This window comes from Synchiropus splendidus, chromosome 19 (genome assembly GCF_027744825.2).
Source record: "Synchiropus splendidus isolate RoL2022-P1 chromosome 19, RoL_Sspl_1.0, whole genome shotgun sequence".
NCBI classification, from domain to species: domain Eukaryota; kingdom Metazoa; phylum Chordata; class Actinopteri; order Syngnathiformes; family Callionymidae; genus Synchiropus; species Synchiropus splendidus.
The window spans coordinates 17,137,634-17,151,684 of record NC_071352.1 but is presented as its reverse complement, the minus strand read 5'-3'; the positions used below and the strand labels follow the sequence as shown (position 1 = coordinate 17,151,684).

The 14,051-nt window shown below is 50.0% G+C and overlaps 2 protein-coding genes across 2 annotated transcripts; one reads left to right on the top strand and one right to left on the bottom strand.

Moving 5' to 3' along the window:
* The first annotated feature begins 10 nt into the window (after positions 1-10).
* On the top strand, positions 11-6,724 carry LOC128750636 (TBC1 domain family member 10A-like). Its single transcript, XM_053850984.1, has 10 exons — positions 11-401; positions 1,819-2,676; positions 3,996-4,095; positions 4,169-4,276; positions 4,514-4,620; positions 4,697-4,811; positions 4,885-4,950; positions 5,022-5,211; positions 5,282-5,436; positions 5,514-6,724. Exons 2-10 carry the CDS (start codon positions 1,826-1,828, stop codon positions 6,423-6,425), a joined length of 2,604 nt encoding a protein of 867 aa, XP_053706959.1. The 5' UTR covers positions 11-401; positions 1,819-1,825; the 3' UTR covers positions 6,426-6,724.
* A 2,743-nt stretch (positions 6,725-9,467) lies between these two features.
* On the bottom strand, positions 9,468-12,776 carry mylpfa (myosin light chain, phosphorylatable, fast skeletal muscle a). The gene is made up of 7 exons (XM_053851175.1): positions 12,699-12,776; positions 11,775-11,873; positions 10,967-11,042; positions 10,801-10,905; positions 10,657-10,735; positions 10,529-10,577; positions 9,468-10,182 (listed from the first exon to the last, which is right to left on the bottom strand). Exons 1-7 carry the CDS (start codon positions 12,699-12,701, stop codon positions 10,081-10,083), a joined length of 513 nt encoding a protein of 170 aa, XP_053707150.1. The 5' UTR covers positions 12,702-12,776; the 3' UTR covers positions 9,468-10,080.
* Positions 12,777-14,051: the final 1,275 nt, after the last annotated feature.

Below are 14,051 nucleotides of genomic sequence, written 5' to 3'. Positions count from 1 at the left end.
CGCGCACGCAGCTGTCAGTAGGAAATGCTGGCGGTTCCTGCTGGACGGACCGACGATTCTCTTGAAGCTCGCTCCAGTTTGACAATGAACGTAACCTCCTGAGTCGCCTGTGCGGATTTATATGTTTGAAGCAGAAGGATAAGGAAGGGGGGCGTCAAACCCTCATCCAGTTAGCGGCTCGGCTAACTGATACACTCATGCTAATAAGCTAAGAGTTAGCTCGCGGGCTAACTCCGACTTCAGGACTCTCTCTCATCCCGAGAAGCGACTCCCTCTCCGGGGTTTCCTCGTCGTCCACACCTCGTAGGAGTCTGCGGGACCGGAGCTGTGGCGGGGGGACGCGCGCTCAGAAACCCCCTGGCTCACCAGGCGGACGCGTCGCTGTGACTCGCCGGTTGTGGGTGAGTTGGACGCGGAGGAGCGGATGCCCTGTGGCAGCCGGGCGGTCGAGGCCGAGGACCGCTGCCGGACCTGGGCCTGGCATGTGTTGACGATTAAGCACGCACGGTTCTGTGAGCGCAGTCGGGAAGTAGAGGCCTCCGGAGAGGATGTGCCGACAAATCGTGTGCTGTTACGAGCGTTTCACTCCACAATTGAAGCCGCTTCCTCAGCAGCACCGTGGTGGTGGTGGTGGTGGTCGTGGGGGCTTTGTTGATCAAGCCACCGGCGTGCTAGCTGACTAGCTGCTCCACTCCCGTCACGCACGCCCTCCAGCCCCTCTGTGTTTTTCTACACGATTTTATGTCGTTTTCCAAATGCTAAAATTAGATTTGGACACGTGACTAAGCGTTAATTTTAACTTGAATGGCTTAAGGGATATGCAGACGGTTGTTTTCCCACGTTGGTGTTTGCAGAAGTCGTTAGCATGAGACACTTGGCATGTCTCAATATCAACTCGGCTGTTTCCGCAGACCAGAGGCTCTTTACGTCTTGAATTTGCCAGTCTGATACTTGGTGTTAATCCACAGCTGCCACGGAAAACTGGAACTTCCCTCATTATTTCTCTCCATGCCAACATGAATGATCATTTCATCTTTCCTCTGAGCTATTTTACTTGGATTAACGTTTTTTAGGACACAATATCCTAATTTCAGATGATTATCACATAGTAAATGCATTTCATCATTTCATTATTTCCACCTCTTCAGCCTCCCATAAAGTAGACGCTGCTCCAAACCTCCTGCCTGTAACACTTGGGTTGTGACTGTTGAGTAAACACCACTAACAGAGAACGATGTTGTTATTCAAGGTTCAAGTTCAAGGTTCAAGGTAACTTTATTGTCAAATATGCTACAGTACGAGACATATAGCATGGATGAAATATCTGTTCTCACAGACCTGGACACGACATACAATCACAGACGAACATAAAGATCACAGACACCACATAAAGATCACAGATCACAGACAGCAGGATACATGCAACAATCGTCACATCGGTCCATCAACCACTGGGAGGAGCACCTAGCTCATGGCAGCATGGCAACATCCTCTGCCCCTGTGGATGGAGCCAAAAGTGCCTGGTGCAGACCCGGGGGCAGAGCAGGGAGGGAGTTCAGCATCATGACAGCCTGGTGGATGAAGCTGTCTCTCAGTCTGCTAGTTCGTGCGCGGTGACTCTGGAACCTTCGCCCTGATGGTAGCAGCGTGAAGAGGCGGTGCGACGGGTGGGAGGGGTCTCCTGCGATCCTTTTACCCACGTTATTTTACCCACGTGACATTAGTAAAAATACAAGCTGTTTATATGCAGTAATTCACTACATGTATTTGTTTTTTTGCACTGTTATAGGAGTGTAATTATTGTTTTCTTTTACACAGGTGCACAATGGCTGAACTCTCAACCCTGTCCCCCTCTCCTCCGGCGCTTGGCGACCACCATAATGCCCCATCCATCTCCTCAGTTGTGCCACAGTCCACTGGGGATGCGCCTGCGTCTCTCTCCAATGAGTCTGCTCTGACTGGAAATGCGGTTCACTCAGGAGGTCCTGCCTCCATTCCTCAACCGCCCTTGAGCCCCTCAAAGCTGCCTGCTGACCCTCCGTCAGAGCAGAAAGCTGCACCACGAAGAGAGGCGCCAACTGGAGCTACTGCAGAGCCCATGATTGAGAATCGGGAAATGGAGCACTCAAGTGAACCTGCCGCTCAGATTGAAGCCAAACAGTCATCTCCTTCTCCTGATCCGAATCCTGGTCCTATTCTGTACCCCGATGTTCATGTCACGCATAATTCAACTCCTGCAATGGAGGAATCATCATCATCATCATGTCATCTCCCTCACACACCAGCTCCTTCGGAGTCATCGGGAGAGAAACCTCAGCCGCCTCAACAAGCACAAAGCACACAAGCGCCGCCTTCATCGCCACACAAACCTCAAAATACAGTCGAGGGAAAGAAGGACGAACTACCCAGCACTCCCATCAAGGTGGACCCACCAAGTCCGAGTGTTCCACTCATCCAAGAACCGCTTCCTGCTCCCTCAGAGCACAACGCCCAGCCGGCACCCGACTCCCTGAGCTACCTGGAATCTGCAAGTCTCCTGTCCGGAACGTTGGAGTCACTTACTGGCCTGGGGGAGGACGGAAGCTCGGTGGGATCGGACTCAGAGATCAATGGCCCGTCATTCAGGCGCACGGACAAGTATGGCTTTTTGGGAGGAAGTCAGTACAGCGAAGGCAGGTGAGTCACAGCGGCTGTTGTGAAATAAGTTATTAATACTCTGAACACTTCTCTCTGTCAGGATAGTAAATGCATACTTCTCTTTTTTCCCCCACCAAACTCCTTCCATTTTATATGTTTTACTATGGCGCATGCGAGTCACCGCAGACTGATCCAACACCTCCCTCCCACTCTGTCCCGTCTCCAACTGTCTGTCTTATCAATGAGACGATTTAACGAGTCCTTTTGATGTGACAGCCTGTGCTTCTGTTTTCACGTCTCCTTAAGAGCCCTGAACGGACCTGTCCAAACCGTCCGTCAGAGTGTGCGTGTTCCTGTGTCCTTCACTGGACTTGTATTCAAATATTCTTTGCAGCTGTCATGTGGCTTTTTCTCATAATAAGGAGGCCAGTGACTGATGAAACGTCTTCTTCCTGAAACGTTATGTCTCAGAAGTACAGTGTCCTACAGCAACAGTTACTGGAAGGCTTGTGTGGAATGTTGCTAGAATCCTAGCTTAGGTCTGTGCAGGGGTAAACCTGGTACACTGTGTTTCCTGGACTATAATCGGTAAACATGTAAAAGTTGACTGTTTTCTATATCCCTGTGAAATGGTCTGAAACGAGCAAACGTCAGAAGGGGAAGTGAGCATCTTGGATGTGGTGTACGAGGAGGAGAAGGTGTGACTAGAGCTTGATGAAGACAGGTGTGTGTCGAAGAGACCCTCGATGGGGGTTGAGAATTTGGTTACATGGGTTTGATTTAATTCCTGATGAACAGTCAGAACCAACTGAGTGGGTGACATTCAACACCTGAAGACACCACCGGGTGGAGTTAAATCTAAAGCACAACCTACAGTGTTACCCTTTTCAATCTTTCAATTCTTTGTCGTGTCTGCAAAACCTCCAGGAACCGTCCAAGAACCTTATTAGGGATCGTTGCTCCCCCGCCTGACCCCCTTTGATTTTCTGTCTTCCTCCTTCAGTCCAAACACGTCCGTCGTCCTTCATCTCTTTCGGCTGACTCAGACAGCACCGGGCGCTTTTCCGGTGACTCACTTTGTCCTGGCTGTGTGTTTCTGCGAGACATTTCCATCAAACTCCCATCAGTCAATCTGAGATCTGCCTGTTTTATCCCCAACCTGCTGAATTGCCCTTCCTCTGAATTATTAATCAGCATGGATGATCTGCGTGGATGTGGCGCGGGTGTGCTCATCTAAATTTAAGATACGACACCTTAATGGATCCAGTGGGCCTCCGCTTTTGGAACAATTTCAGCTAATCATGTTTTCTTCACCAAAGACTTGTTCTCAAGAGCCACTTCTCTCTGCCTGTCCTCAGTGAGAGGGAAATTCGAGTGGAGGTGGCCAGACAGCGAGAGCTGAAGTGGCTGGACATGTTTAACAACTGGGATAAATGGATGAAGCATCGCTTCCAGAAGGTGTGCAGATGTTTGAGGAGCGCAAGGGAGCGTCAGCTGCTCACTCTGGTCTTTCCTCTGTCTTCTGTGTCAGGTGAAGATGCGCTGCCGAAAGGGCATCCCGTCATCGCTGAGGTCCAGAGCCTGGCAGCTCCTCTCCAACAGCCACGAGCTGCTGGAGGCCAACAGGGGCAAGTTTGAGGTAAATCAGTGTAAAATAAGCAATGAAACATCCACTTTTTTTGGATTTCAGAGTAAATAAAGTTGTAGCTTTGTTTGGCGTCAGCCCACCATGCTGTAATCTCCTTATCAGGCCCTAATCCTGCCTGTTGGGCCTTGAGACCAAACCTCACAGAGGGGCGTCTGGAGTTGTGGGAGGTGGAACTTTACAACAGATGCTGACGGTTGTGGGACATGATGTGTGGATGTTTCTCGGCAGGAGCTGGTGAGAGAACCTGGAGAAGCCAAGTGGCTGGACATCATAGAAAAAGACCTGCACCGGCAGTTTCCTTTCCACGAGATGTTCGTCAATCGTGGTGGACACGGGTGAGCAGACAAGGGGATGACTGTGAGTGAACGGACCTCTTCAGTATTTCAGCCCAGTGTTCTGATGTTTCTGCAGGCAGGAGGACCTGTGTCGGATCCTGAAGGCCTACACCATCTACCGGCCAGACGAGGGCTACTGTCAGGCACAGGCTCCGGTGGCTGCAGTCCTGCTCATGCACATGCCTGCCGAGGTGATCATGGCACCTGATCACCAATATATCTGATTCAAGATCTTGCTTTGACTCATCTGGTTCTCATCTTCAGCAAGCCTTCTGGTGCCTGGTCCAAATCTGTGAGAAGTTCTTGCCTGGATACTACAGCGCTGGACTGGTGAGCTGCTACCTTGTCGGAGCCATTTGGAATGACTTACAACTCTTGATCCTCTGGCTTTGATTTTCCAGGAAGCGATCCAGTTGGACGGTGAGATCTTCTTCTCCCTGCTGAGGCGCACGTGCCCCATGGCCTACAATCACCTGAAGAAGTACAAGATCGACCCGATCCTCTACATGACCGAGTGGTTCATGTGCATCTTCTCCCGCACCCTCCCGTGGGCCTCCGTGCTGAGAGTGTGGGACATGTTCTTCTGCGAAGGTCTGATGAGCATGGATGGTTTGTCCTCAGCCTTGTTTTCAATACCTCGTGTCTGAACTTACTCTGGCAGGAGTGAAGATTGTGTTCCGGGTGGGTCTGGTCCTGCTGAAGCAGATGCTGGGCTCTGCGGATAAGCGTCAGGAGCTGCAGGGAATGTACGAAACCATGGAGCGGCTACGGAGCATCTCCCCAGATTCCATCAGGGAAGACTCGTTGGTGCAGGAGGTGAGTGTGTTGGGCAGGAGCCGATCCTTCTTGACTCATCACGTCCTGAGTCACCTGCACTTCCATCGTCTCCGCAGATCGTCTTGCTGCCAGTGACTGAGGCGCTGATCGACCGCGAGTGCAACATCCAGGTGAGGAAGTGGAGGGAGTCCCGGGGGGAGCTGACCCACCAGCCCGGCCGCCGCCGGCACGGTGCCCGAGCTATTTTTGAGGAGAAGCGCAGGGCAGCGTCGATAAGCTCAGGCGGTAGCTTCTCCTTCCTGGCCACCTCCACCCCTCCACCCGGCCCTCTCCGGGCCTCCTCCAGCTTGCTGTCGCTGCCAGGGTTCCGCAGGTCCAGGAATCCCTTCCAGACCAAGAAGGGTTCCTTTTCTGGACCCTCTGGAATAGAAGCACACCCCCCTCAGTCGCCCCCTACTGTCAAGCATAGTCCAGGCCGAGTCAGTAACAAGCCCCCCATCCCTCCTGGGGCGGGGCAGAAGCAGGTACAGAGCCCGTTAGCTGGGAACGCGGCAGAAGCACAACAAGCTCCAGTGCAAACCACTCAGTCCCCCTCGACAGAAACCTCAGCGCCCCCCAGCACTCTTTCCCCGTCCCCTCTCGTCGTCTCGGAGCAGATCATGCCGGCCATCCCCTCGCCCACCGCCAACAACACTCCCCTGCCACCGCTACCTGACGCCAAGAACCAAGCTGCAGCAGTGGAGGTGGCAGCTGCAGCAGCGGCAGCAGCGGCAGCAGAGCCTCCGTCTGCGGAGGAGGAAGGAAAGAAGAAGAAGAAAAGCAAGGATGAGAAGAAAAAGGAGAAGGAGGATGAAAAGAAGAAGCTGAAGGAGAAGAAGGAAAAAGAGAAGGCTGAGAAGTTGGAGAAGGAGAGGCTGAAGAAGGAGAAGGAGCGTCAGGAGAAGAAGAAGGGCAACAGGAAGAAGGACAAAGGGGCAGGAGACATGGAGGAGAAAAACGGAGCCGCAGCGCCGAAAGACTCGGCCTAGTTTCCCCCTGCAAACGGGTCAGGGGAACAAAGACGCCCAGACACAGTGTTGGCTTCACGTTGAACGTCGATGACCCGGAACCATCACGGAAGCACCTCGGGCTTTTTCCGCGCCTCAGCTGTCGGTTTATTTTTATTCCTTCACCAACTGGAGCACAGACGGTGGATCTGAAACGCAGAAACACGTTTAAGTTCTTCTTTTTTTAAATCATCTGTTTTATGGTTTTAAATCCGATGAAGCTGGGAGGGCGGGGCTCCTGGTGCCATAGACACGTGTAAATATAAACAAGTGGAACCCTGGATGGCGTTGGATGTGGAGGATCTATTTATTGTCGTGTTCATTGTGAGTGTGTGCCTTAGTCGTTCAGTGTTACCGCTTCATGCCGGCCGCCGTCTTTGTTTTTCTCTTCATGGCTTCACTGCAAAGGAAACAAGCCAACACTGCAGAGAAAATTATGACCACAACGTTTGTGTGCTTATTTACAATGATGTTGAGGCATTCTGGTGCAAATCCCAGTCGGCCCCGGTCACCACTCCCTCCCTCCCTCACTCAGGAGTCCAGTAAAATGTTTCATTGTGAATGCCGCCCTCAATCCCTGCAGTACACAACTTCCTTCAAGGTTCGGGTCTATCTCCAGCAGTTGCCTCCCTGCCGAGTCCAGTAGAGGGGAGTCTAGTGTCTTGTATGGAGAGGTGGTTGTGTAGAATCCAACCCTGACCTTGTCTTCAAGGGGATTATTCTCTGCGATGCAACTAAGGGGCCCGAACACCCTCTGTAGAGCTCCTCTGTGGCTGAGAGATGATCAGTCTGGCCTGGCGCAGCATGAGGGATCCTGACAAGACACAGCAAGAGACACCGAGTACCTTCAAGTCCATGACTAAGGGATGTGGTGACCCCGAATAATCCAACCGAAAACTGTCCTTGTAAACACACAGTTTCCTGTCACAATTCTCTGGATCAATGTCAATGACTGGGGAAAAAAAAGAAAATAATGTTGTGAAGCCAAAGTGATTTGTGACCCAGTAATGTTTGGTTGTATTTTGCCTCTGCAGTGTTGGACAAGGGAGAAACTCAAAACTGCTTTCAGCTTTGTCGTGTGGCGTTTTGAGGACTGAGACGACGGGGCGCCCCTCGTTTTGTTTGTCTCGTTTTAATTTATTTCTGTCGCGGACTTAACTTGCGAGAAGCATTTTTATGACTCTTCTTAACTTCAAAATGTCTTACAAGTTTCACTGTCGGATTTCAAACCGGTCAGAACATTAGCAAGAACAAAGGTCTGACCGACATGAAGAAGAAGACCAAAATGTCGATGAAGTATTAATCATTGCCAAATTTCAGGACGGGTGCGGACCCTGCCTCATGTGACTTTAGAGTATGAAGGATGACGTTTGCACTTGTGAGTCGCTCACAAAGTACCTCTGAAGTCGCACACTCCAATAGACAAACAAGCGGCCTCCGCAACCACTAGGAGCTTGAAGGCGAGTCCACGTAGCACTGCCCCGGGCTCCCGTGTATTTATGTACAAAGTGGTTAACTTAATCAGATATAGTATATGAAGAATTATTGTTTTATTTGAAGTTGGACTATTTTTCTATGTGACGCCTGGTTGACTGGAACGATTGTCCCGGAAGGAGGGGCCGGGGGGTGGGGACGTTGTGTTGTTGTCCTTTGCACGTTACACTCATGATGCATGTGTGTTTGTCTGGCCGGTTCCGGCGCTTCAGCAAACGGACCGCAGTCAGGCGGAGTTGAAGAACGTTGTGTTCAGAGGACTGACCTGAGGTCGGACTAACTCCTCTAACAGGTGTACTCGCTGTACTGTAACATATTTATGCGGCGCTTCGACTCGTTTAGTGTGAAGAGTTTCTCCAGCTGCGCCCACACTTCTACTTCAGCAACATGAGAGATGACTGAAGGCGGTAGCTTCCTCGGCTCAGAGCTGAGTCCATGGTTACTAGCGAGGAAGCTCAAGGACACATGGGATTTCTGGACAGGCAACAAGTCAGCCTTTTGAGTTGCCGCATCATTCAGGTGAAGGTCAGACTTTCCAGCTCCAAATGACCATTGAACTTGTTGGCCTTATTGTCAGCTTAACGTACAGCTGCGGTTAGCGCTCAAAGTTGCAGCAGTGACTGCGGAGTAGGAAGTTGTGGGTGTGAGTCCCTGTGAGATAACCAGTGGGGTTGGACAGTTCCTTGAGGAACTGTGACCCGACGTTTCAGGCTTCCAGTCTGAGCTTCGTGGAGCTCCTCAGAGTGGTTGTGTGGGCGCAGCAACGTTCAGTTACACTTGTGTAGTCTGAATCCAAACGTTCAAAACCTGGCACCATGTTTTCCACTCATGTAGGTGTAGGAGCAGTCGCGCCTCCTGCAGAGTAGATAGTCAACACATCTATGCAAACTCGTGTGAGCTCGCACACCGCCAGTGTTTCATGAGCAATATCTCTCCCGCGTCACAAGCCAGGCCGTGATGATCAACAAAAAACAATGTCACGCTGTCGCTGAGCTCGGCAATACTGTGTGAATACACAAAGGTCATGTCCTGTGGTCCAGTCTGGAGCGATGTGGCCCACTGATGGCCCAAGGATCGAAAAGAAACAAGCCTTCGAGCTCTGTTGGTCTTCATGCTGTTGGTCCCTGTTTTTAAGTTTACATGTCACTCTCTGGTGAAAGTGAAGTTACATCATAGTTAATGAATTCATTCCTTCAGATCTGCAACTGGTGTATTTAAATTAACCATGATAATGACGTTTGTGATGAGTAATAAACGTAATATATTAAATCATCTCCGAGGTTTTGTCATTGGGTCTCACTGGGGCCACCTGGTGGTCAAAGAGCGTATCGTCATGTCTCGGTTTTGTATTTGTAATTTGTCGTTGAACTGTTTTATTGACGGCTAGAAAGACACACACAAACCCTTTTGCAAAGGTGAGGGGCGATTTTCCATCGCCAGCTTTACAAGGCCTGAACCTCTGATGTCCACCAGGTGCCGCCAACACGCTGCTGTGGACTCACAGAACCACTGACCAGAGACACTGGGGTACAAAAGAAAGAGATTTTATTCACAGTTTGTCCCTTTTATTGGTTACAGAGGAGAGGCGTAGAAGCGTCCGGTCGCTGTGGAGGCTTATGGGAAAACAGGAGTGTGCGTGAGGAAGGGAGGAGGGAAAGAATCGAAGACCTGCATGTTTTCTTTCGGCGCTTTCGCTCCTCCCCTTCGGGCCTTTGTCGTGTTTCAACTTTTCCTAGAGAAAACGCTGCCGTCACTTTAAGGAGGCCAATGTTTCCCTTCCTAACCTGCGACCTCCACTACCTCCCTCCGCCGCTACTCGAGGGGACGTCTTCAGAATTTGGAATGAAGTCCCCACCGAGCAGGCGTCGGTGTCGGAGGACAGAAGACGGCCACGAAGAGAGAGAGGGTGTTGGAAGAAAAGTGGTTTTGATGTCAGAGTTGGTTTATTGAAAAAGCTATCCCTATTCCCCAATAGCAAACATAGACGCGAGACGCTGCTGCCGCCGACCTCTGGCGTGGAGGCGACGGGACGAGCGGCCGGACGTCATGGGTTTACACGGAGCGAGCCGAGGGAGGATGAGGAGGGACCGGGAGGACGGTGAAAGGGATTTCTGTCTTTTCTGCTTCTTGTCTTCGGGTCTCTTTACTCCTCCTTCTCCTCTCCGTGTGTGATGACGTAGCAGATGTTCTTGTAGTCCACGTTGCCAGCAACATCTGGGGGGAAGGCGGCCCACATGTTCTTGATCTGAGGAGGAGAATGTCGATCAAAACAAAGGTTTGGATGGAAAACAGAGGCCAGGAATTGACTGGGAGTCGTGTTTTACCACTGACCCTGTATTTCACCTGACACCTCATATAGCAAGTGTTGTTAGCTTCCTGTGGTTGCAAATTAAATATCCAAATGATATTCACGACTTTAAGTTTTCATTATAAGTTTGTGTCTTGCGAAAACCTGAAAAAGGTGGTCATTATGTTAAGGATTCAAAATACCGCTACGCCAGCGCCCTCTAGTGGCCGGCGTTGGTTAGGAAAGTTCAAAGAGTGTCGCCCAGGGAGCTTGACCGTCAAGTCCCTTGACTCAAGTGACTCACCTCCTCTGGGGTGAACCTGTCGCACTGAGTGGTCAGGAGCTCCTGCAGGCTACACACACACACACACACACAGTTATGACTCTGTGATGTCAGACAGCATCACAAAAAAAAAAAAAGCGAATGCTCACAATTCCTTCTTGATGGATCCGGTACCCTCTGGGTCCAGAACCTTGAAGGCGCTGAGAATAACGTCCTCTGGGTCGGCGCCTGTGGGCGGGTGAGATGGTGAGGAGGGTGAATGGATGAGTCGGCACGTCACGCGACAGACTCACCCTTCAGCTTCTCGCCGAACATGGTGAGGAAGACGGTGAAGTTGATGGGGCCGCTGGCCTCCTTGATCATGGCTTCCAGCTCCTCATTCTTCACGTTCAGCTGACCTGCAGGGGGCGTCACAGAGTCAGCCACGGGGCGTGAGGCCCGTCTCCCCCACTCACTCACCCATGGAGGCCAGCACGTCCCTCAGGTCGTCTTTGCTGATGATTCCGTCTCTGTTCTGGTCGATGATTGTGAAAGCCTGAGGAGGCAAGCACACGGACGTTCAGGACAGATGCGACGCGGTGTCACCACAAAGACAACAAGGGGCAGCTGGAGGTGTGATGTGTGGCCACCAGACACTGAGGGTCCAAGCGGCCTCCAGGGGATCAGGGCTGCTTAAGAGTTTTTTCTTAGCATCATCAGAGAACAGCTGTTTAATCCCTTCATCCTTCGCAACTGTGAAACTCAAGACACACACACGCGCGCGTCACTGCGGAGGCCGTCGCTGGAGTCCACGTTCCTCAGAAGCCCCTGCCACCGCCTGTTTTGGCTCCTGAGCAACCGGTCGCCATGACAACGCACTTGCTGACTCTACTTCTAATCAAAGTGAGTGTTCTTCTGGCTGAACAAATAGTCGATAATAAATATGAGTTGAGAAAGTTGGAGATCAAATTACTTTAAAATGAAAGTGGAGATTTGCACTAAAGTTTTCATCGCCTCGCACTGATTCGTGAGAGCGTTTGTGTCCCCCTGCTGGTTGGTCGCGATAAATCCCTGGACACTCGTGCGTGACAACCGGAGGTCAAAGGTCAGCATAACGTTGCGACAGATTTAGAGGATGAGAGAAATTTCAGAGGGAGGAATTCTCTTCTAATTGAAGTGTCAGACGGAGGCGAGGCGGAGGAGGAGGAGGGGGGTGAGCGCAGATGAGCGTCTGACTGGGAGAAGCGGAGATGATTCTCTGAGCTGGTTCTTCCAAGAGATTCCTCACCTCCTTGTACTCCTGAATCTGGCTCTGCTCAAACATGGAGAACACGTTGGAGGAGCCGCCATCTCCGGCCGCTGCTCTCCTCTTGGCCTTCTTTGGTGCCTGCAGGAGGAGAAACATGGCGCTCAAGTCTCGGCTGGAGCTGAGAAGGTCACATTTTCCTCAACGATGACGGAAATAATCAAATTAAAAACACGTTCAAGCATCGCTTACGTTCAGACAGAGGAAAGTCCTTCCACTCAAACTGGAAAATATGAAATATAATAATATAAATATATATAGAATTAACTTTAAATACACACAAAGTAAATTAATATATTTTTACAAATTCATTTAAAAATACAAGTAAAGTATGTTATATTTTATTTAAATTTGAAACATTAAATAAAATACATAGTACTTTATATTTATTGTTATTATTTTGATTTGTATTATTATTTTATTTTATTTCTCTATTTTTTTCTTTTATATGGACCCAATATTTTTATTTCAGTTACATAACATTTTTGCTTAAATTGGTTATTATAAAAATATCAAAAAAGACTTTTTCAGACGATTCATCAACCAAATTATCAAATCATGTCTTGTTAAATTCTATGTTTTGAATCAACTTGTATATTCTCTGAGGACGTAAATATTATAAAATAAATTAACATGTTAAAAAACACATTTTTAACAAAAATGCAAATAGAATTGTTGGCATCCATTTGCATGCATGGTTAACTAAAATAAAACACCTTCAAATGTAAAATATATTAGCAGCAAAACATTGTCAGTCGTAACCAAAGGCGCAGAGAATGAGAGACGCATTGAAGCGGACAGCAAACAAGAATCCAGACGGAAGCCGTCAGGTGTGTGGCCTGCCTCCACGAACGCAGGGTAAACTCCAGGGATGTGAGCAGGCCGGGCGGCGCCGGGGCTACTCACCATCTGGAGACGGTCTGGTTGAGGTTTCGCAGGATCAAGACAGAGAAGACAGTGTGAAGCCGCGGTCTGCCTTCACACTGGGGGGCTTATATACCGCCGTCCCGCCGCGTCTAACTTTAGCCTCCGCCTCAAGTTTGGAGGGGAATTAGAAAAGAGAGAGGGATGGAGTGATGGCAGAAGTGAAGGAGACAGGAGGAGAGAGAGCGGCGAGGGGGTTGCGGGATCATCTGACAGCAGATCCGAAATAGACGCAGGAGTCTTGGAATTAAGCAAACCTGATAGCCGGGGGACCAAGAGACCGCTTGGCAGTCCCACGTGGACTAATAAGGACATTGGGGACGGAGATGCTTGTTGGACCGCCGGACAGAACCTCAGCCTCCGTCTGCTTGACCCGGTTTTATTTTTGGTTCGTGATGTCCACTGCTGATCACCCAGATTAAACTCTGGCCCTGTATGAGCACCACGCCGTTAAACGCCTTCGCCGGCCCAGTGAGGAGGTGTGGGCCTCTGAGCCGTCAGGCTTCTCTGCTACTACGCTTCTTTGTTACCGCCCGGATCCTCATTCACAGGAACTTTAGTGTCTCATCGTCAGATCAGATGAAACAACACGGTGTCTCCGTGTCGTTGGTCCAGTGAGAACAATGAAGAGGATGGTGCCGGCGAGGAGTTCTGATGGTTTTGTGGACTAGATGGTTGGTCTGTTGAGATGAAGGTGGTGATGTGAGGAGATGATGGTGATGAAGATGGTCCCCACGACGGTGGGGCTGAAGATAATAATGGAGGTAATGATGAGGATGAGGATGGTGGGGCTGAAGATAACAATGGAGGTAATGATGAGGATGAGGATGGTGGGGTTGAGGATAATGATAGAAGTGATGATGATGATGAGGATGGTGGGGTTGAGGATAATGATAGAAGTGATGATGATGATGAGGATGGTGGGGTTGAGGATAATGATAGAAGTGATGATGATGATGATGAGGATGGTGGGGTTGAGGATAATGATAGAAGTGATGATGATGATGAAGATGGTGGGGTTGAGGATAATGATAGAAGTGATGATGGAGATGGTGGAAGTGCTGAAATGATGGAGGTGAGGATGAAGATCTTGGTGAGGATCTGATCAACAACAGTGGCGATGTCAGTGGAGAAGCTGCATAGAAGAAAATGAAGTGGTGACGATGACGATGATGACGTTGGAAATGATGATGAAGACGACGTTGTTGGAAATATGTGTGTCTGCGATGACCTGACGTTGGATGGAAGGTGGTGAAGGTGGTGAAGGTGATGTTGCCTTCAGCCTCCGGACTGTCTCATTAACATGAAGGTGAGTTTGCTGACTGCTCTCAGTCA

Coding starts and splice junctions, on each gene's coding strand:
- LOC128750636 (XM_053850984.1), top strand. CDS start 1,826: ATGGCTGAACTCTCAACCCTGTCCCCCTCTCCTCCGGCGCTTGGCGAC. Junction 4,277..4,513: donor CCAACAGGGGCAAGTTTGAG/GTAAATCAGTGT, acceptor GTTTCTCGGCAG/GAGCTGGTGAGAGAACCTGG. Junction 5,212..5,281: donor GGACATGTTCTTCTGCGAAG/GTCTGATGAGCA, acceptor TTACTCTGGCAG/GAGTGAAGATTGTGTTCCGG.
- mylpfa (XM_053851175.1), bottom strand. Junction 11,043..11,774: donor AGATTCAGGAGTACAAGGAG/GTGAGGAATCTC, acceptor TTGCCTCCTCAG/GCTTTCACAATCATCGACCA. Junction 10,906..10,966: donor GGACGTGCTGGCCTCCATGG/GTGAGTGAGTGG, acceptor CGCCCCCTGCAG/GTCAGCTGAACGTGAAGAAT.